General features: G+C 37.8%; 1 protein-coding gene across 11 annotated transcripts in view; it reads right to left on the reverse strand.

The window, feature by feature from the left end:
- Positions 1 to 24371, reverse strand: part of PIAS2 (protein inhibitor of activated STAT 2) — a 160535-nt gene that overhangs the window by 126973 nt on the left and 9191 nt on the right. For 6 of the 11 annotated variants that reach the window (XR_001882503.1, XM_017857809.1, XM_017857805.1 and 3 more), the window contains exon 2: positions 5845 to 6319. Coding sequence is in view for 10 of the 11 variants with exons in the window: in XM_017857809.1 (XP_017713298.1) it covers positions 5845 to 6316 (472 nt within the window). In the remaining variant the exon portion in view is untranslated. Of the gene's footprint in view, positions 1 to 5844; positions 6320 to 6897; positions 6970 to 18827; positions 18937 to 21521; positions 21611 to 24371 lie in introns of those variants that run through there. The other 5 variants (XM_017857801.1, XM_017857807.1, XM_017857804.1 and 2 more) reach the window with 3 other exon arrangements.

A 24371-nucleotide genomic window follows, 5' to 3' on the forward strand; every position in this document is an offset into this window, starting at 1 on the left:
CCTCGTGATCCGCCCGTCTCGGCCTCCCAAAGTGCTGGGGGTTACAAGCTTGAGCCACCGCGCCCGGCCAATTTTTCTAAGTAGTTTCATCATAAAACCTAACCATTCAAAAAGTAACCAACTTCTGAATGCAATGCCATTGCCCTAGATGCTGTGGCTCTAAAAACATTCAATTAAAGGTCATCATGAGAAATGATTAAATTTTTTCCACTTTTATTTGGTAAACTATATGGTATTTTACTGACATTTTAACTTTCTACCTAAAGTCTATGAGATAATTTATTATATCCAATTGTTTCATCAATCTGACATCTTAAGATTATACCTTATGAAAATCACTTTTTTTTCTCTTTTGGGAAGACAAGATAAGAAAATGTTTATAAAGACAGTGATAGGGGACGGGCGCGGTGACTCACAACTGTAATAATCCCAGCACTTTGGGAGGTCGAGGCGGGTGCATTATGAGGTCAGGAGATCGAGACCAACCTGGCTAACATGGTGAAACCCCGTCTCTACTAAAAATACAAAAAATTAGCCGGGCATGGTGGCGGGTGCCTGTAGTCCCAGTTAGTTGGGAGGCTGAGGCAGGAGAATGGCGTGAACCTGCGAGGCGGAGCTTGCGGTGAGCCGAGATCGTGCCACTGCACTCCAGCCTGGGCAGCAGAGTGAGACTCCATCTAAACAAAAAAAAAAAAAAAAAAAAACAGTGATAGGTAGGATTCCTGAAAAACATTATTAGTTTTTAGTAAAAGGGTAGAAAGTGTATAAGCCATGAGGCTATGTGTATTTCTGGCATTCTAGCTGAAGCTATAAGCAAAATGCAGGGAGTTTAGTTACTCTTCAAAACAAAATATCTCTGGCATTATTTTATCTAAGCCAAATGAGATAGTTTTGAACACCAAACATGAAAAGTTTTATTTTAGTAAATTTATAATGAGCATACTATTTAATTTTACTGAGGTTAATAAAAGAGAAATTCTGTGATGAACAGAGCAAAGTAAGAAAATTTCTATTTCTATTTGTGAACAAAGTAGGAAGGCAAGGAAAGAGAAAAGGACAAGGCCTCTCCCATGTCTCCCTCTTGGAGTACCACTGAGCAAAAGCCTACTACAAGCATCTTCACTTACTTAGTCCTCAGTCTTCTGTCCATATCTCTAAAACACATTCCACTGTAACCACTACCCTGCAGACCCTCTTATCCTCTCTGTCCTGTGCTTAGCCATATTCCTGAGGAGCCTCATGAAGTAGGGCTACTTAAGCATATCACTAGTCTGAATCTTTCTCAGAATAATAGAAAGTAATAAATTTGCTAGTCCTTCAACATAAATAAGGAAAAACAATTTTTTTAAGTAATAAATTTACAATTAACTGCTGGGGCAGAACATATAAATGAGCCACAACATTGTGCATGATACTGTCCAATACCATGATAAAGGAGGAATTACAAAACAAATTAGGGAAATATTTTAACTAGATAAATCAACTCTTTAAAAACAAGGCTAAAGATGAAAGTAGAATCATAAAAGACAGACAACTGGGTAATAAGCATTTAAAATACTTGCTCTTGTTGGCCAGGTATGGTGGCTCATGCCTGTAATTCCAGTACTTTGGGAGGCCAAGGCGGGTAGATCACCTGAGGTCAAGAGTTCAAGACCAGTCTGGCCAACATGGTGAAACCCCATCTCTACTAAAAATACAAAATTAATTGGGTGTGGTGGCATGTGCCTGCAGCCTCAGCTACTCAGGAGGCTGAGCAGGAGAACTGCTTGAACCTGGGAAGTGGAGGCTGCAGTGAGCTGAGACGGCACCAATGCCCTTCAGCCTGGGCGACAGAACAAGACTTTGTCTCAAAAAAAAAAAAACAAAACAAGTAAGATAATATAGAATAAAATACTTGCTCCTGCTACTAATTTTAAAATAAAATTTAAGCAAGATACAAGTTTTCATCTAAAATCACAAAGATCTGTTTTAATAGCACCCAATAAAGGCAAAAGTAACGAGATATGACAGGCATTCTCTCACTTTGCTTGTGGAATTTAAACTGGCACTAAAATAATTTGGCAATATGTTTTCAAGAGTCTAAAATGTTCTTATTACTTGATCCAATCATTCTACTCAGAGGACTTTGTACAAATAATAAAATGTGAACAAACACTCAATCCTTATTTCAAAGTGAATGTAATAAAGAGATAAAATGCAATACTGCACTTGCTTGGATCACCAGTTTTACTCACACAAATAAAGCAAAAAGCAAAAAACTGAAAAAAAAAAAAAAAAAAATAGCCACCTTGCCTGCCCCTAGTCAGGCCACACTAACCCATTTACTAGCTCTACCCCTTACAACCTTCTGACTTAACCAAGACAGACTGCAGTACAATCCTGTAAGACAGGGAAAAAGCACACTGATACGTTTAAGAGTTTTCACATGACTGAAAATAAAAAGGGTTTTCCCAAGAAAGAAAGTAATCTTCCAGATTGACTATGAAATATTACTTCTCCATTTATTTCATAAAGAAATCCAAATATATCTGTAAACAATTTCATTAGGCAGTAAGAATTATAACACAGCAAAGTAAAAATTTATTAGTCACATTGTAGGCAAATTGATGGGCATTAAACAAAAGCTAAAAAAATACATGTCAAACTCCCTGTGCCACTTTAGAAATAAAATTAAATATGGCCGGGCACGGTGGCTCAAGCCTGTAATCCCAGCACTTTGGGAGGCGGAGACGGGCGGATCGAGGTCAGGAGATGGAGACTATCCTGGCTAACACGGTGAAATCGTCTCTACTAAAAAATACAAAAAACTAGCTGGGCGAGGTGGCGGGCACCTGTAGTCCCAGCTACACGGGAGGCTGAGGCAGGAGAATGGCGAACACCTAGGAGGCAGGGCTTGCAGTGAGCTAAGATCTGGCCACTGCACTCCAGCCTGGGCGAAAGAGCCAGACTCTGTCTCAAAAAAAAAAAAAGGGAATAAAATTAAATATAAAAAGTTTATTTCTTAGAAAATCAGTTTAAAAGCTACATTAAATGGAAAATAAATCCCCTAAAAAATATTAAAAGTATCAAAACACAAAATCAGGATCAATAAATAAGACTTGTGTCTATTCCCATTCACACAGAAGCAATCTGAGTTCTACACCGTAAGAATGCTTGAGGTAAGTTCTAGCCAGAGCAACTAAGCAAGAAAAAGAAATAAAAGGCATACAAACAGAAAAGAAAGAAGCAAAATTATTCCTGTTCACAGATGGTAGGCTCTTATACACAGTAAACCTTAAAGATTCCACACAAAAAACATGTTAGAATAAATGAATTCAGTAAAGTAGCAGAATACAAAGTCAACATGCAAAATCAATTGCATTTTATAAACTAATAATAAATAAGATGAAAAGAAATTATGCAGTTTTACAATAGAATCAAAAGAAAAAATATTTCAAAATTAACAAAGAAAATGAAAACCTGTACAATAAAAACTACAAAACATTGCTTAAAGATATTAAAGAACACATAAATAAATAGAAACACAGCTCATTTTCATGTACTGGAAGACTTAATTTTTTTTTCCCCATCAGTCTGTGTGGGAAAAGAAAGACTTAATATTGTTAAGATATCAGTACCACCCAAACCAATTAACAGATTCACTGCAATTCCTCAGAAATAGAAAAACTCATTCTAAAATTCATGTGGAATCTCAAGGGTCCCAAACAACCAAAACAATCTTACAAAACAATTAAAGCTGGAGAATTCACTCTTCCTGATTCCAAGACATATCACATAGCTACGGTAATCAAAACTGTGGTGCTGGCATAAAGACAGACATCTAGACCAGTGGAATAAATCAACAGTCCAAAACCTTTTTGGCACCAGGACCAGTTTCATGGCAGACAATTTTCCCACAGACCAGGGAAATGGTTTCTGGATGAAACTGTTTCACCTCAGATCATAAGGCATTAGATTCTCATAAGGAGCATGCAATCTAGATCCCTTACACAAACAGTTCACGATAGGGTTCCTGCACCTATGAGAATCTAATGCCGCTGCTGATCTGACAGGAGGTGGAGCTCAGGCTGTAATGCTCGTTCTCTTGCTGTTCACCTCCTGCTGTGCAACCTGGTTTCTAACAGGCTGTGGACTGGTGCCAGTCGATGGCCTGAGGGTTGGGGACCTTGGAACAGCTAACCTGGAAATAAAACTTGACATACACAAATACTTTTTGACAAGTGAGGGAAAGGACAGGCTTTTCAACAAATGGTGGGGAAAAACTGGATATCCACAAACAAAAGAACAAAGCTGGACACTCACCTAATACCATATACAAAAATTAACTCAAAAGAGATCAGGCTTAAATGTAAGACCTAAAACTATAAAACTCTTAAGAGGAAAACACAGGGCAAAACCTTCACAGCATGAAGTTTAGCAATGATTTCTTGGATATGACACCAAAGGCATTGGAAACAACAATAAAAAATCAACAAATTGGAATTTCATGAAAAAATTTTAAGTTGTACATCAAAAGACACTATCAACAGAGTAAAAACAGCAAGCCACAGAATGGGAGAAAATATTTGCAAATTCATATATCTGATAAGGGATTATATCCATAATATATAGAGAACTCCTAAAACTCAACAATAATAAAACAAACCAATTCAAAAATGGGCAAGAGACTTGGCTATACATTTCCTGAAAGATACATAAATGGCCAAAAAGCACATGAAAATGTACAACATCACCATCATTACAGAAATGCAAATCAAAGCTGCAATAAGATACCACCTGACACTCATTAGACACTTCATTAGAATGGCCACTATTTAAAAAAAAAAAAAAAGGGAAAATAAAAGTGTTGTTAAGGATGTGGAGAAATTGGAACCCTTGTGCACTGTTGAAGGGAATGTAAAATGGTGCAGCTGCCATGGAAAACAGTACAGTGATACCTGAAAATGCTAACAACAGAATGACCATGTTATCCAGCAATTCCACTTGTGAGTATACAGCCAGAAGAATTGAAAAGCAGGGTCTCAAAGAGATACTTGTATACCCATGTCCACAGAATTATTCACAATAGCTAAGATGTGGAAGCAACCCAAGTGTCCATCAATGGATTAGCAAAATGTGGTATCCTATAACACGGAAATATAGAAGTAAAACCAGAAGAAACGGCTAAAATAATTAAGGTTGTTGCCTCTTGAAAGTGAGACTGAGGGGTGCAGTGAGTAAAAGATTACTATTTTTCTTTAAAAGTGTATACTATTGTATTATTTAGCCTTTAAAGGGCAGAAAATTCTAACATAAACTACAGCATGTTAGAACCCTGAAGACATTAAGTTTAGTGAAATAAGCCAGTCACAAGAGAAATACTGTATGATTCCAATGATATGAGGTACTTGGAATAGTCAAAATCACAGACAGTGGAAGCAGAATAGTAACTGCCAGGGGCTAGTGGGAGGGGAGGAAAGGAAAGCTATTGTTTAATGGGTACAGAGTTTCAGTTTCAGAAGATGAAAAGAGTTCTGGAGATGGATGGCAGTGATGGTTGCACAACATTACCAACATATTTAACACCACTCAACTGTACACTTCAAAATGTTGAAGATGATAGATTTTATATTATGTGTATTTTACCATAATAAAAGAATTGGAAAAGAAGAAAGCTCAAATGATATGAAATAAATTTTCTGTTAGATTTCAGTCATGGTTGCAGAATTTTTATCTCTAAATTCAAACACTGGGCATTGATGTCTCAATTTTATTATATTAACAGCACATCATTAATCAATAGTTGAAGGTCTCTCATTTCATTTACTCTCTTGTTCAGAAGAAACTGAATTCTCTAACACTTACCTAAACTCGTGGGCTTGATGAGAACATCAAGGACATCATAAAAGGGCAGATTTTTTAACTGCACATCAGGATGGACAGGAGGAATTGGGGGAGATGGCTGCTGCATCTCAAATGTGGGCTTAGTATCTTGAAGCAGCACAGAACCAACAGGAGAGGATGGTGAGTGAGGTGTAACTGAAGTGGAAGGCAAAGAGTGGATTCCAGCCACGGCCAAGTCAGGTTCTACAGGTGATGAGCTACCATCCAAACTGAAAACCGATGATTTGATTGTGGATAAATCAGAAAGTCCTTCAAGAGTTCGTGGATATCGGCGTCTATACAATTCTCGGATTTTAATCTGAACCGCAGGGCTGCAGCCACTCTTCAATAAATGCAGCGCCCTCATCAGGAGGTCATGCTTGCGTCCACTTTTATTCCGTCCAGCAAAGCCTAGTAATACTTGCAGTTCAGAAACCCTAAAACTAGAAACCATATTCTAAAAGGAAAGAAAAAAAACATAAGCCAAGTCACCCTCAAGCATACAAAAATCCTATCTAAAATATAATGTAAAATGTGATTTTTCCAGCATTCTATCAACTGGCATGTGCTAGTAACAGCATTTCACATACCACTTAGAATCATTACCATTCATAAGATAATCCCGTAAAAATTACATTCAAGTTATGGTGTTAATTATATTTTATTGTATGAGATCTTAATTTTGTAATCTATAGTCTATTGTTTTCTACTAACCACTTCATTATCTGATTATGCTCTAATGTAAACAGATATTTGCTTTATGACTATAAAATCTATCACCAATATACTCATTTTCAAAACCAACCCCTCCCAATATGCAATGTAATGTAATGTTTGTTACAGAATTATCACCAATTAACCAAATAAAAAATCACAATGTTAGATGTATAACTTTTGATGCTGAGTAGTAAATCTATAAAAATCAAGTCAGAACTCTGATCCAAAATGCAATGAATTTTTTACCCCAACTCAAACATTAAGGAACAAACAACATAATGAAAATATTTTAAAATATTAAAGCTAAAAATCACATACATCTTATATAGCAGTCAGTCAAACTTCTAAAACGATTGAAATTCCCAGCTGGGTATCCAAATGACAAAAACACCTTTGAAGAGCAAGGAAATGAGCAGTCATCAATCTTAAAGAGCAACATTTCCTCCACGCTACTCTACTGGCTTGTGCTTGGGTGTAAAACAAAGGTTATAAGCAGTTTCTTTCAGCTTCATATCACACCTTCTATTTTTTCAGCAAAACTTAATGAATATTTTTAATTCCTTGCTGCCTCAGGAATCCACCTACTTAGTGATTTCCAGTCAATTCTGAACTCAGAGGCAAATCACACTTGGGTCAGATACCACACATGCACCATCTAGCAAGAAAGAGGAAGAACACCTGGAGCTGACCAAAGCCGTCAGAAACGTACCCAGGAGACCTACCTGTGGTTTGGTGTCCCATCCCACCCTCATCACTCCTCCAACCCGGCCCGTGCTACACACTCCACAGTCACTTAGGATTCCTTTTCAACCTGTTTGTCTCATCAGTATAGTGGAAATGTGGGGCAGTTTCTCTGTACTTTTAAGTCTCAGGGACAGCCCAGAAGCAATTGTTTAAAACTCTATATGGTTTTTAAATACTTGTTGGTAGAAATACTTGCTAGTTTACTAAAATGCAAACAGATTTAAATATACCAAAGTAATCCATATACACTGTCATAACTGTACTTTGTGTACTATATATGTCTCCATATTTCATATTGTACAAGTGAGAGGATATTAAATTGTAATCCTGGCAGGCCATTTTATACTCTAATTCAGTGCTGTCCAACACAAACTAATAGAAGACACACATTAAACCTTCTGGTAGTCACATTTAAAAAACTGAGGCCAGAACAGTGGCTCACACCTGTAATCCCAGTGCCTTTGGAGGACAACACAAGAGGATCACTTGAGCCCAGGAGTTTGACACCACACTGGACAACATAGTAACATCCTGTCTCTACAAAAATTTAAAAATTAGCCAGCCGTGGTGGTCAGTGTGCCTGTGGTCCGAGCCACTCAGGAGACTGAGGTGAGAGGATCACCTGAACCCAGGAATTCAAGGCTACAGTGAACTGTGATCACGCCACCATACTCCAGCCTGGGCAACATTAAGACTGTCTCAAAAATAATAATGATAATTTACATTAACACAGTTAACCCAATGTATCAAACCTATCTTTTCATCTCAACATGCAATCAATTTTTGTAATTTAAAAATAATCATTTTTTAAAGTGTCAGTGGTATAGTTTTTCATACTAAGTCTTCAATATCTGGTGTATATTTTACACTGACAATACATCTCAATTTGGATTAACCACACTTCGAGTGCTTAAGAGCCACATGTGGTCACTAGCTACCACACACTGGACAGGGCAGCTCTAAGTCATACTCTAACTAGCAACACATACCACAATGCCATGGTCACTGTATTTCAATTTGCTTTATTTCCTCCACATGCAAGATGAAGATTTTATTCATCTTACCTCTACAGTGCAGACAACAAAGAATGAAAACAAGAAAACTTTTGGCCTATCTCATAACAAACCAGTCACAGCTTACTCAACATCTCATGCATTAAATGGAAGACAACAGCTTCTTGGGAAGGGTTTACCCAAGCGAGTAATACGATGCATCTTTCCCTCAATCTTAGTAAATACTTCAACTGATTGTGGAACACTAACAATAAAAAAGGCAATCACACAGATACAATATAACTATGATTTTTTCTAACTCAGAATTCATTACTTTGCTTCACTCCTTATACTTACTGTCAGATATTCTTCATTTTAAGGGAAGCTGTTTTACAGAAATGACAAAATAAAGCACAAAGTCACCCTACCTAAGCTTGACTCTCAAAAGGAATTTCTAGGAGGTCTCATATCTCATATTTCTAGTGATAACATTATTTGACAAAGGATGTTAATGCAACTGGCTCTATCGACTACTATAAACAGACAAAAAGTAAGAGATAAGGGCTTAGACTATGAATGTGGAATCACAGAATTCTGAACAGCAGATGGAACAGTCTTTGCATTACAAAATGCTGCAAAGATAAAGTACTGCTGGAGACACAGCCAAAGGTAATGAAGTCAACAGGCCCCTGTGAAAAACTTCAAGCCAGCAATCAGCAATTGTTCAAGCCCAAGTACTAAGACTTTGGACCCTGGGAAAGTCATTTCCTCCCTCTGGTCATCAATTTCTATTTTAAAATAACCAGCATCCAAAAAAAATCCCTCTCCTTGGCCGGGCATGGTGACTCACACCTATAATCTCAGCACTCTGGGAGGCAAGGTGGGTGGATCATTTGAAGTCAGGAGTTCAAGACCAACCTGGCCAACATGGTGAAACCCCGTCTCTACTCAAAATACAAAAATTAGCCGGGCGTGGTGGTATACGCCTGCAGTCCCTCCTACTCGGGAGGCTGAGGCAGGAGAATTTCTCGAAACCAGGAGGTGGAGGTTGCAGTGAGCCGAGATGGAGCCACTGCACTCCATCCTGGACGACAGAATGAGACCCCATCTCAAAAAACAAAAAACAAAAATCCCTCTCCTTTATTTAGCACTTACTGATAAAATAATCTCAAAGCAGCTTACCAAGTAAAATTCTATGAATATGTTGTTTGGCAAACCTTACTGGATCCCACTTCCTCTAGAAGTAATACCTATTTTTTCTTAACTTAGTCTTCCACCAAGTTTCGGGCCCTTCCTCCAGTGACTGGGTGTGGTGAGCAGAGAGGGTTGCCAGAGCCCTCATGGGGGTTAAGGTTAGTCTGCTGACACTACCAAGAACGGATTTCAGTTGTTTTTCTCCATCAACCTCTGATGTCGGTATCTTTAGTCTAATTTTTTCCAAGTGGTTTTTCCACTCCACTGTGCTGCCTCTCAAAGGCTCCCGAGTCAGCCCACTTCAGTTAAAACTGCTATGTGTTCTACAGAGGAATTTCCCTACAAGAGAAATGTGTTGGCATAATGAATTGTGTAAAAAGATACATAATCTAAATTGTAAACAAAAACTAACATAAATTAAGACCAGAGTTTTATATCAACCTTGTTCCTTTATCAAATGAAAATAAACACAGAATTATTAAAAATTTTAAAGCTGGGATATTATATAATTGAAACACTACACACAAGCTGAAGGTGCTACCTCATTAGGTAGAAAATACTCATTAAGCTGGGCACGGTGGCTCATACCTGTAATCCCAGCACTTTGAGAGGCTGAGGTGGGTGGATCACTTGAGGTCAGGAGTTTGAGACCAGCCTGACCAACATGGTGAAACTCCATCTCTACCAAAAATACAAAAAAATTAGCCAGGTCCCACCGTGGTGGCAGGTGCCTGTAATCCCAGCTACCCAAGAGGATGAGGCAGGAGAATCACTTGAAACCAGGAGGCGGAGGTTGCAGTGAGTCGAGACCATGCCATTGCACTCCAGCTTAGGCAGCAAGAGGGAAACTCCATCTTGAAAAAAAAAAACACAAAAAATCTCATCAAACAGATATACATGATAGTTACATGTAATCACCAGTGAATAAAAAGATTTCCCTGAGATTGCTCTTCAATTCTAAAACATGAGATAGAAACTGCAAAAACAGCCTAGAATTTGGGGAAGTGCTAATAAGGTTAGAAATCACGGTAAAGGTCAATATGAGCTCTGTAGATTCCCCATCTGCTATGATGTATATAATACAGGAGGAGACGAGAAGCTGCTGAGGGCAACTGACAAATTGCATTATTAATACTGCCTACTCCAGTTAAAATATTAAAATAATCTACCTCAGGCCGGACACAGTGGCTCACACCTATAATCCCAGCACTTTGGGAGGCCGAATAGGGTGGATCATCTGAGGTCAGGAGTTCAAGAACAGCCTGGCCAACATAGCAAAACCCCATCTCTACTAAAAATACAAAAATTAGCCAGGCATGGTGGCTCGCACCTGTAGTCCCAGCCACTAGGGAGGCTGAGGCAGGAGAAATGCTTGAACCTGGGAGGTGGCGGTTGCAGTGAGCGGAGATCACACTACTGTACTTCAGACTGGGTGACAGAGCGAGACTCCATCTCAAAAAATAATCATCATCATCTACATCTTCATTTATAAGTAGGAATAAAGAAAAACTACCAGATTAACATAATCCCTCAAAAAAGAGTGACCAAGCTAATGCCATACATAAGGGGAACTATGTGGCAAGCCAGAAAGATACCTCAGTTCCTAACTACTTACTCTTTTCAAAGCACTGCAGGCCCCAGTTCCTGGTCCTGTATTCCTGGTGAAATCATGTAATGCCTATAATTAAATCCACTTTTATTTCAGAGACTAATGGATTTCTCCCTTACAAGAGAATGATTACAATAACACCTAAGCTAAAGAAATCAAATTGAAAATCAACTATTAAAAGAAATAAAGAAAATGCAACATTCCAAATTCAGGGAAAACATCTCCCTAAATGTTCCTATTATTATACAACAAAGATTTAAAATAAAGTAATCAATTAAGGAAGCAAAAAAGTAACAATAAAATAAACCAAAAGGGCTGGGGAAGAGTTACAGGGTAAAACAAAACAAAACAAAATTAATTAGAAAACAAAATGCAGTGAAGTTAGACGCACAAAAGGGAAAGTAAACAAATGTATGGTCTTATAAACGAAAAAAAAAAAAAAAGACCAAAAAACTAAACAAATTTCTTTAAACCAAGAAAATAGCACATACAAGTATATATTCTAATAACTTAAATACAGACAAAAGTGGTTTCCTAGAAAAATATAAATTACTCCATCTGATTCAAGAAGAGGTATATTGTCTTACCCTCCCTCCACATCCAAAAACATCTACCCAAACAGGACAGCTTCATGAATAAATTCCACCAAGCTTTCAAGGAAAGGATGGAATTCTGTTCCTTAAACTGTTCAAGAGAATAAAAGCCAGGGAGTCAAATACATACATGTTAGAAGACAAATATAGAAAAATGCTGAACACAAAACACAAAATTCAAAAAACACGCAAATTATTGGTTTTCAAACTTCAGCAGGAGAAGACCACCCTATCCAACCAAACTTTTAGGCAAAAGCCTATTAAACGGTGGGCCTAGTATACCATCCATTCTTTCTCATTTCTCAACATGGACCATAAGAAGTCTTTGTGTAACACAATTTATAAACCAATATTAACACATCAATATTTCCTGTGAGTGTAGGCACAAAAGTCCTCAATGTACCCAATACAGTTTAATCTACCAATATAAGAATGGTTTAATATAAATTAAGTAAATTACTTGGTTAAGATGATTTCTATCCTTACAGTCACAAGATTGAATATTTATGTATAAAATTATACAGTATATGGAGTTTCCTTTCAAATAATTTGAGGAAAGTAGGTGGGGACATATACGACAAAAGATTGGAGTTGACAACTTCTGAAGCTGTGTACTGGGGACACGAAGAATTTTCTATCATTGTAAATTTAAGAATGTTCCGATAACTTAAAAGTTTGCTTGAACAGGGGAAACTGGGTGTGGGGCACATGGGGACTCTACTATCTTCCTAAGTTTTCTGTAAATCTAAAAGTACTCTAGATTTCATTAAACAAAAACTGTTAGTCTGTTTGAAGGTAAAGTAAAACAGTGATTATGGTATAAATACTATTTTCCATAAAAGGAACCCAGACTCTTTGGGGAAATGGGTGATTGCAGGTCTGGGGCAGAAAATGCACAAGATGAGCCTAGAACATTTTATCGTACCAGAAAACAGAGAAGCTATCAAAGACCACAGGGGACTTGTCAGAAGGGCAAAGAAAGCATCCAGAATGGGCTCCTAGTAGCCTAAGATGAGAAAATTAGAGCACCAAAAAGAGTTACAACTGCATTGGATTCAAACCGATTAAATATAGTAATGTTTCATTTTATTCATAACAATACTTTAAAAATCACTGATCTCCGTTAAAGGATGTTAAGGGAAAATTCATCATTATTCTGAAAACTGATAGAGACAATGCAAAAGATTTTGGTTTGAGTAGAAAAGCCATATGATTAACGGGCTAAATGCTAGAAGAGCGTTTGATAAAATTCTATTCATTCCTGATGAAATCTCTCAATAAACAAGAATAGAAGGAAATTCTGTTATCACAATAACTGGTATCTGTCAGAAAGCAATAGCTAATATGCTAAAAATGAAACACTAAATCACAAAGCTAAGACTTCTAAAACGTATACTATGTTCTGTCATTTGACAGTATTCCAAAAATTCTAGATAATACAAGGCAATATAATTTGAGGGGGTTATTTTGAGACAGGATCTTACTTTATTGCCCAAGCTGGAGTGTAGCGACACAACCTTGGCTCTCTGCAGCCTCAACCTCCCAGGCTCAAGTGATCCTCCCACCTCAGCCTCCACAGTAGCTGGGAGGCCAGCCCAGCTAATTTTTACTTTTTGTAGACGGAATCTCCCTATGTTGTGCAGGCTGGTCTTAAACTTCTGGGTCCAAGTGATCCTTCCACCTTGACCTCCCAAAGTGCTGGAATTATAGGTGTGAGCTACTATACCAAGGCAACGTAATTTTTTTTTTTTTTTTTTTTTTGAGAGAGAGAATATCACTCTGTCACCCAGGCTGGAGTTGCAATGGCACTATCTTGGCTCACTGCAACCTCTGCCTCTGGGATTCCTGTGCCTCAGCCTCCCAAATAGTTGGGATTACAGGCACAGACCACCACACCCAACTAAATTTTGTATTTTTAGTAGAGACAGGGTTTGCCAAGTTAGTCTTAAACTCCTGGCCTCAAGTGATTCACCCACCTCAGCTTCCCAAAGTGCTGGGATTACAGGCGTGAGCCACTATGCCCAGCAAGGCAATACAAATTTTTTAAAAGTAACATTTACTATTCACAAATGACAAGACTCTCTATATTAGAAATATAAGAGAATCCACTGAAAAATTCAACCCAACAATATCAAGGCAAAACATTGAATTTTCCGTATATCAAATACATTTTCAAGTGACTGAAAAAGACTATTGAAAAAACCTAAGTAACACAAAAACATAAAATGCAAAAGAATAAATTTTTAAATTTTGCAAGAGGTACATTAAACTACAGAATAAAAGCAGCTTTGAGGCCGGGTGTGGTGGCTCACGCCTGTAATCTCTTTGGGAGGCTGAGGCAGGTGGATCACCTGAGGTCAGAAGTTCGAGACCAGCATGGACAACACAGTGAAACCCCGTCTCTACTAAAAATACGAATATTAGCCGGGCGTGGTGGGAGGGTGCCTGTAATCCCAGCTACTTGGGAGGCTGAGGCAGGAGAATCGCTTGTATCTGGGAGGTGGAGGTTGCAGTTAGCCGAGATTACACCACTGCTCTCCAGCCTGGGTGACAGAATGACACTCCATTTCAAAAAAAAAAAAGAAAAAAAAGCTTTGAATAAATTAAAGAGACTGCATCACACATGTTACTAAAAATACTCAACACTGAAAAGGTATCAATTGTTTCCAAGTTATAAACATAAAAAAACTCCAATGACTGGTTAATGAGTTGGAGAGTTTAACAGACCAAAACCTTAATAAAAAATTAAATAAAACAGATGATATGGCAGATGAATAAAATGAACAAAAACAAAGGGGTAAGGGAAACAAAAAGTGAAATAGAGGATTTGCCATTTTAAAGGGGGAAGGCCTCACTGAAATAGTAATTGAATAAGTAACTGAAGCAGGAGGAAAGCACTCTATGGATATCTGAGGAAAAGCATTCCAAGGCATTCCATAGCAAATGCAAAAGTCCTGAAGACAAAAGCAGGCCTGACACATTCAATGAAAGTGAAATGCAAAAAGCGCACCACTGCTGAACCAGAGTAATCTCGAGGAATGAGCATTTGTCGTTATTCGAGACAGGGTCTTGGCTCAGCTGCCCAGAGTGCAGTGGTGCAAACACCGCTCACTGCAGCCTCAACCTCCTAAGCTCAAGTGATCTTCCTGCCTCAGCCTCCAGCGTCACTGGGACTACAAGCATACACCACCATGCCTGCTAATTTTTTTATTTTTAGTAAAGATGAGATTTCATTATGTTTTGCACGCTGGTCTCAAACTCCTGGGCTCAAGTGATGCTTCTGCCTTGGCCTCCCAAAGTGCATAAGCCACCATGCTGGGCCCAGAATGAGTATTAAGACCACAGAATGATGTTCGTTTTTCACAGAAAACAAATGTGGGGAGGGACGTAGTCAACTAAACAAACCTTTACTATATGAAATAACAGTATCAAATTTGTGAGGTTAAGAAAACACAGATCTCATCCTGAGAGCATCAGGAAAAATATAAAAATAAGTAAGACAGAATGAAAACGCTGAGCAATTAAGGCATATAAATTGGTAGTAGGGTGCAAGGGTGTACTTTGGGAGGCCAAGTGGACAGATCACTTGAAGTCAGAAGTTTGAGATCAGTCTGGTCAGCATGGTCCAACACCAACTCTACTAAAAAACACAAAAATTGGGGGGGCATGGTGGCTCACACCTGAAATCCCAGCACTTTGGGAGGCTGAGGCAGGCGGATCACTTGAGGTCAGGAGTTTGTGACCAGCCTGGCCAACACGGTAAAACACAGTCTCTACAAAAAACACAAAAATTAGTTGGGTGTGGTGGTGGGAGCCTGTAATCCCAGCTACTCAGAGGCTGAGACAGGAGAATCGCTTGAACCCAGGAGGTGGAGGTTGCAGTAAGCCGAGATTGCGCCACTGCACTCCAGCCTGGGTGACAGAGCAAGACTCCATCTTTAAAAAAAAAAAGATAATATAGGCAAGGCACAGTAGCTCCAACCTGGTAATCCCAGCTATTTGGGAGGCTGCGGGAGGAGGATCACTTGGGCCAGGAGTTCAAGACCAGCCTGGGCAACAAGTGAGACCCAGCTTCTGCCAAAACAAACAAACAAAATAATGTTTTTAATTACCACGGCTTGGTGGTGCTCACCTGTAGTCTTGATTATTTAGGAGGCTGAGACAGGAGGATACCCTGGGTCCAGGAGTTTGAGGCTGCGGTGAGCTATAATCATGCCAGTGTTCCCAGCCTGGGTGACAGAGTAAGACCTCATCTAAAAAATACATAATAGAGGCTGGGCACAGTGGCTCACACCTGTAATCCCAGTACTTGGGAGGCCGAGGCGGGTGAATCGCGAGGTCAGGAGTTCGAGACCAGCCTGGCCAAGATGGTGAAACTCCATCTCTACTAAAAATACAAAAATTAGCTGGGCCTGGTGGCAGGCACCTGCAATCCCAGCTGCTCAGGAGGCTGAGGCAGAACTGCTTGAACCTTAGAGGCAGAGGCTGCGGTGAGCCAAGGTCGCACCATTGTACTCCAGCCTGGGTGATAAGAACAAAACTCTGTCTCAAATAATAGAAAAAAAAAATAATAAAGAAGAACTAACAACAATTCAATATAATTTCTTCCAGAAAACAGAATATGAGAGAACATTCCCAAATTCATTTTATGAAACTAATATTACCATGATACCAAAACAAAGACAACACAAAAAATTAAACTACAGGCTGGGTGCAGTGGCTCATGCCTGTAATCCCAGCACTTTGGGAGGCTGAGGTGGGCGGATCACCTGTGGCCAGGAGTTCGAGGTCAACCTGACCAACAAGGAGAACCCCATCCCTAAGAAAAATACAAAATTAGCCATGGCACATGCCTGTACTCCCAGCTACTTGGGAGGCTGAGGCAGGAGAATCGCTTGAACCTGGGAGGCGGAGGTTGTGGTGAGCCAAGATCATGCCATCACGCTCTAGCCTGGGCAAAAGAGGAAAACTTTCTAAAAAAAAAAAAAAAAAAAATTAAACTACAAACCAATATTCATCATGAATATAGACGTTAAAATCCTTAAGAAAATATGAGCCAATAAAATTCAGCAACATATAAAAAGAATTAAATACCATGGTCATTATGCACCATGACCAAGTGGAGTTTATTCCAGTATGCAAGGCTGGTTCATTATATGCCACTGCTGCTCAGCATTTTCACTGTCTTATCTATTTGTTTTGAGATCTATAGAATACATCATATTAACAGTTACAAAAAAACAAATCATATTATCAAATCAATCAATGTGAAAAAAGCATTTCACAAATTCAACACCTGTTCATGATTTAAAAACCCACAAAAATAAGAACAGAGGAGAGCTTCCTCAATTTGATAAACAGGTCTACCAAAAAAAAAATTAAGCCAATATTATACTCAGGGGTGAAAGACTGCTTTCCCTCTAATAATTGGAACTGAGGCAAAGATGCCTACTATCACCACTCATTCAACATAGTACTAAAAGTTCTAGTTAGCAGAATAAGAAATGGAAATAAAAGGAATAAGAGTTGAAAGAAAAAAATAAAACTATATTTGTAGATAGAATGATTGTTTACATAGAAAATCTCAACAAATTTACAAAACAACTCCTAGAACTTGTGAGTTCAGCAAGGTCCCAGGATATAAAATCAACACACAAAACCAATCCCATTTTATACACTAAAATCAACATGTGAAAACAAGTCAAAAACATCACCATTTATAACACTCCAAAGAAAATTAAAATACATATGTAAAAACGTAACAAACATGTACAAGACTTATATGCTGAAAACTACAAAACACTGAATAAAAAAAATCTAAGAAAATCTAAAAGCTGGGCACAATGGCTCACGCCTGTAATCCCACCAGCACTTTGGGAGGCTGAGGTGGGCGGATCACTGAAGCCAGGAGTTCCAGACCAGTCTGACCAACATGGAGAAACCCCGTCTCTACTAAAGATACAAAAAAAATTAGCCGTGCATGGTGACACATGCCTGTAATCCCTGGTGACACATGCCTGTAATCCCAGCTACTTGGGAGGCTGAGGTAGGAGAATCGCTTGAACCTGGGAGGCAGAGGGTGCAGTGAGCCGAGATCGTGCCATTGCACTCCAGCTTGGGCAACAAAAGCGAAACTCTGTCTCAAAACAAAAAAAAAGAGGAGAAAAGAAAATCTAAATAAATAAATTCTTCACAGACTGGAAAACTCAACACAGTAAAGACGTCAACTTTCCCCAAACCGATATATAGGTTTAATATAATTAGTATCCAAATTCCAGCAAGATTTTTGTAGATACAGATGAGCTTATTCTAAAATGTGTATGAAAAGGCAAAAGAAATATTAATAGAAGAGGCAAAACAATTTTTAAAAAGGACAGAGGGAGATGAATCAATCTATTCCATGTTACAACTTAGCTAGGATTGACAGACTGCGTGGTTATTAGTGGGCAGGTAGACACACAGATGAAGCGAACAGAATACAGAACCTAGAAATAGACATACACATATATATCCAAATAATTGTTGATAAAGGTGTAAAATTAACTCAGTGGAAGAAAGACAGTCTTTCAATATATGGTGCTGGATCAACTGGACACCCATAGACAGAAAAATGAACTTCCACTTAAGTCTCATACCTTATACAAAAGTAACTCCAAATGGATCACAGAGTCTAATGTAAAAATAAAACCACAAAACTTTTTTTTAATAAGCAGGAAAATCTTCAGGATCTAAGACTAGGCAGAGTTCTTAGATTTGAAACTAAAAGCAAGATCCATAAAAGGAAGTATGACACACCACACTTCACGCAAACTAAAACTTGTGTTACTGAAAAGACTCCTTTAAAAGTATAAAAAGACAATCAACAGATGCAAAGAAAATATTAACATTTGCAAACACGTATCTGACAAAGGACTACTATCCAGGATATACTTAGAACTCTCAAAACGCAACAGGAAAAGAAAAGAATTCAATTAGAAAAGGACAAAAGACACAAAGAGACATGTCATGGATGGGGATATTACAGATGGCAAATAAGCACACAAAAATATGTTTAGCATCATTAGCCATTGGGGAAATGCAAATAAAAACCTCACTGAGATATCACTAGATACCTACCAGAATGGCTAAAATGAAAAACACTGATAACACCAAATGCTGGCGAGGATGCAGAGAAACTGGATCACTCCATACATTGCTGGTAGGGATGTAAAATGGTACAGCCACTCTGGAAAACAATTTAGCAAGTTCTTTAAAAACTATACATACAATGACCACACAACCCAGCAACTGCACTCCTGGGCATTTATCTCCGAGAAAGATGTGTGCATAAGTTTACCAAAAAAACCTATGCACAAATCTTTATAGCACTTTTATTCGTAATTATCAAAAAACTGTAAACAACCTAGATGTCCCTCAACAGGTGAATGGTTAAACAAACTATAGTGAAATCATATCGTGGAAAGCTATTCAGCAACAAAAAGGGATGAGCTGTTTATACACAACAACTTGGATTAACTTCCAGAACTATGCTGAATGAAAAAGCCAGACCCAAAAGGTTACATACTGTGTGATTCTATTTATGTAATATTTTGAAAAGATAAAAATCATAGAAATGAAAAAGATGAGTGAGCGCCAGAGAGTGAGGGAACTGGATGAGACAGGAACAAGTGTGACTATAAAATGACAATACTTTGGAGGGAGGGATCCTTGTGGTGATAAAATGGTCTATATCTTGATTGTGTTAATGTCAATATCCTGGTTGTGATACTGTACTAAGGTCTTTAAGAAGTTAACTCTGACAAAAACTAGAGAAAGAGTACACGGAATGTCTCTGTATTATTTCCTAGAAATGCAAGTGAACTGACAATCATCTTAATTAAAAGTTTAATTTAAAACTATAAGGAGTAAGACTATCAGACTAGATTTTAATTTTCTTAAAATTCAATGGCATTATATTCGAAAGAGATAAAACTGAAATAAAAGGACACAAAATGTAAGGGTGAGGCAAAATTTTTTAAATTAGGCAAAACTGACAAAACAAAATAATCTAGAAGGCCAGACGCAGTGGCTCACGCCTGTAATCCCAACACTTAGGGAGGCCAAGGTGGGCAGATCACCTGAGATCAGGAGTTCAAGACCAGCCTGGCCAACATGATGAAACCCCATCTATACTAAAAATACAAAAATTAGCCGGGCATGGTGGCGGGCACCTGTAGTCCCAGCTACTCAGGAGGCTGAGACAGGAGAATCGCTTGAACCCGGCAGGCGGAGGTTGCCGTGAGTCGAGGTTGCACCACTGCACTCCAGCCTGGGTGACAGAGCAAGACTCCATCCGTCTCAAAAAAAAAAAAAAGAGATGGGGGTCTCACTATGGTACCCAGGCTGGTCTCAAACTGTCGGACTCAAGTGATGCTCGTGGTCCACCTCAACCTCCCAAGGTGCTAAGATTACAGGATTATGGTTCTTTCATGTGCTAGTAATAATGTTAAAATACGGTTTAAAATCAATAGAACTACAAAGAAAAATGAAAAATAAAACAAAATTCTAGTAAAAAATTAACTCTGCTCTTAATAAAAAATAAAGATAAGAGATTTGAACAACATAATTAACAAGCCTACATACTGGACATATATAAAACTGTACCAAAAACCAGGCAATATTCTCTTCATGTACAAATAAAAATTATTCAAATGGATCACATTTTTAATAGTCTAAACATATTTCAAAGAATTGGCATTATACACACCAACTGGCATCACACACAAACATGCTGCCTAACCAAAATGCAATTACAAATCAATAGCCAAATCAACTACAGGAACTCTCATATGTTTGGAAATTAAATTTTTAAATAGCTCATAAGTTAAAGAATTCACAGTGGAAAACAGAAAACACAAGTAAAATAACGGAAATATTACACACCAAAACATATAACAAGGAGGCAATACACAGACATTTTATGATCTTAAACATCTAGGTTAAAATGCTGAAAATTAATGACAGGCATCCAACTTAAGAAATTAGAATAAAAGAACAGAACTCCAAAGGAAATACAAGAAAAGAAAAGAAGAGCAAAAATTAATGAAACAGGGGAAGGATACACTAAAGAGCATAAACAATATCAAAAACTTGATTCTCTGAAAATCTTTAAAACTGGCAAAATTTTGGCCAAAAATTATCAAGAAGAAAAGAAGGCATTTGAAAAAAAGACAAGGGGATATTAACTACAAGTACCTGAAAATAGGAGATTAACATCTAAATGCTACAAATTCAAGAATGTGGACGAAATGAACTTGCTATAAAAGTATGAACTACTAAAACAGGTTTGAAACTTGAAAATATGAACAGTCCTACAACCAAAGCAATTGAAGCATTCCTCAAAGAAAACAATAGTAATAATTTTATGAGCAAGTTCTACTAAATATTTAAGAAACAGATCTTTCTAATGTTACATAAACTCTTCCAGAAGAGGAAAGGTATATTTTTTAATTATAGGCTAGTTGTACTCATTATGAGAGACAAAAATCCTAAATTAAATATCTCCAAACTGAGTCCAATGAAAAAAAGGAACAGATAGATCAGGGTTGAATTTATATCTGCAACACAAAGTTTGTTTAAATATTGGGAAAAAATTAATATAACTCAGCATGTTAACAGATTACAAAAGAGAAATACATAATTTTCTCAAAAGATGCAGAAAAAGCTTCTGATAAAATTCATGATTTTTTTAAATTAGCAAACTAAAAAAGGGAACATCCTTAACCTGAAAAGATTATCTATAATAAACCTACAGCAAGCATTATACTTAACTGTGAAACTTTGAAAGCATTCCCTTTAAAATCAGGAACAAGATCAGGATGCCCCCATCACAGCTTCTATTCAACATTGTACTGGAGATCCTAGCCAGCACATTAAGACAAGAAAAAGAAAGAAAAAAAAAGGCATAAGAATTGGAAAGGAGGAAACAAAGAGGTCATTATTCACAGATAGGACTGTCTGCATAGAAAAATCCAAAAGAAATCTAAAGATACTTTATCACAATTAGGAGTATAGCAAGGTTGTTACGCAAAGCCAAACTGTACTTCTATACACAGCAAAGTATCATTATAAAAAGTTAATATTTATGATTTGCTATAAAAATAGTTGTCAGAAATAAATCTAACAAAATATTTGCAGTACTTTAACTGAAACTAACAAAATTTTACTGAAAGACGTTGTAAAAAACCTTAAAGAAATGGAGATTACAATGATCCTGGTTAAGAAAACTTAGCAGCAAAATGTAATTCTCTCCAAACTAATGTACAGATTCAATGCATTTCCCATCAAAATACCAACAAGACGTATGTGTATGGGAGGGAGGTATATAACATGAAAATATGATTCTAAAATTATGTGGAGAAGCAAACAATCAAGAAGTTCCTTGAACAACCACAAGCCAGGAGGACTTATGCTACTTCTGTGTCCCTCAATGACTGACTAGACTGTTTCAGACCAACTCTTCCTGTGAGAGCTTAACAACCGAATATAATATTAAAAAACAAAAATCTGTTTGAATGCAGGAAGCACTACAAAGGCAGTAAGGACCTGAGACATCAAGACTCTGAAAAGAAGGAGAGCTTGCAAAGCTGAGTTTCCTGATGCCTTCCCTGGAGATATTTGCCAATGGGAAAGGACAATGGAGAGGTTAAAAGTCCAGCAGAACTCTGAAAAGACTCAAAAGGCAGGGGAAAAAAGAGAAGGTATTTACAAAACATAACCAGCAAGAGATGGTTTTTCCAAGATGTATAATGAACTCCTATGAATCAGTATGGAAAAGACAGATGTCCCAATATAAAAATGAGTAAAAGACTTGGCAAGCCACTATACAAAAGAAATCCAAATGGCCAATGAGCACATTCAAAGGAGCTTGACATTATTACTTATTAGGGAGATGCAAATTAAAACCACTACACATTCACCACACTGTCTAAAATCAAAAGGGTGGACAAGGATATGGAGCAACTGGAACTCTACTATATCACTAGCAAAAAGGAATGAACCAACTACAACTACAGACACCACTAGGGATGAATCTTGCAAATGAAACACGAAAGAAAGGCAGAAACAACAGAACACATATACAGAAACAGAATACAGTTGACCTTTGACCATTATCCAATAACAATAACCTGTGTTATTCAAGGGTCAACTGTATCCTGTCAACTGGTTTGAACTGCGTAGGTCCACCTATACACATTTTTTTTCAACCAAATGCAGATAAAAAATACAGTATTTGCAGGATGTGAAACCAACATATACAGAGGGCCCACTTTTCCTATACATGGGTTCTGCAGGGCCAACTTCAGGACTTGACTACACATGATTTTAGTATTGGGAGGGTGGGTCCTAGAACCAAGCCCCCAGGTATACCAAGGGGCGACTGTATATATACTGTACAGGTTCCATTTATATAAAGTTCAAAAACAGGCAATCCTAATCTGTTAAAGTTAGGGTAGTAGGTCGTTTCTGGAAGAATGAGGTTAGCTACTGGGGAGGGGAATATTTAGAGTGCTGGTAATGTTCTCTTTCTTGACCTGCCTGATGATTATTTTGAGAAATTTCATCCAGTTATAATTTCATGATCTGTATACTTTCTATGTGTATGCTATATATCAAAAGAAGTTTGGTTTTTTATTATAAAAAATATTATCTTACACAGAGATGGGGTCTCACCATGTTGCCCAGGCTGGTCTTGAACTCCTGGCACAAGTGATGCTCCCACCATGGCCTCCCAAAGTGCTGGGATTACAGCCTTGAGCCACCTCACCAGGCAAGAAGTTTGTTTGTGCTAGCAGCATAATCATCTTGTTTTAGTCACTGTAACTTTTTAACAATTTCTATAAAAACAGACTCTAACGGCCCGGAGTCCAGAACCCAAGCACAGATGAATGATGGCATCCAAACCAGTGAAGAAAAAAATTTGCACGAAAGGTGATGGAACAATTTATCATTCTTTGAAGAAAAACCATGCATCTTGGTCACCACTTCACACTGTATACAAAATCAACTCCAGGCGTATTAAAACCTTAAATGAGAAAAGTTAAAAAAACAAAAAAACAAAAAAACTATGCCTTACACTTTTACAATAACAGAAAATATCTTCAAGAACTCTGTTGAAAAATTTCTTCAACAAGGTTCAAAAGCATTATCCATAAAGAAAAGCCTGATAAATGCAATCACATAAAAATTAAGAACTTCTACTCATCAAAAAATGCATAAAGCTGGGTGCAGTGGCTCATGTCTGTAATCCCAGCACTTTGGGAGGCCGAGGCAGGTAGATCACCTAAGGTCAGGAGTTCGAGACCAGCCTGACCAACATGGTGAAACACCGTCTCCACTAAAAATACAAAAATTAGCCAGACGTGGTGGCAGGTACCTGTAATCCCAGCTACTCAGGAGTCTGAGACAGGAGACTCTCTTGAACCTTGGGGGCGGAAGGTGCAGTAAGCTGAGATCATACCGCTCCTCTCCAGCCAGGGAAACAGTGAGAGTCCATCTCAAAAAATAAAAATAAAAATGATTTAAAAGTGAGCCCAATTGAAAGGAGAAATTTGCACCACATACATCCAACTATTAATAAAACTATTAATAAATAGTTTCAATAAACTATTAAAAATAATT

The sequence above is a fragment of the Rhinopithecus bieti genome, unplaced genomic scaffold, assembly GCF_001698545.2.
Source record: "Rhinopithecus bieti isolate Rb0 unplaced genomic scaffold, ASM169854v2 scaffold_42084, whole genome shotgun sequence".
NCBI classification, from domain to species: domain Eukaryota; kingdom Metazoa; phylum Chordata; class Mammalia; order Primates; family Cercopithecidae; genus Rhinopithecus; species Rhinopithecus bieti.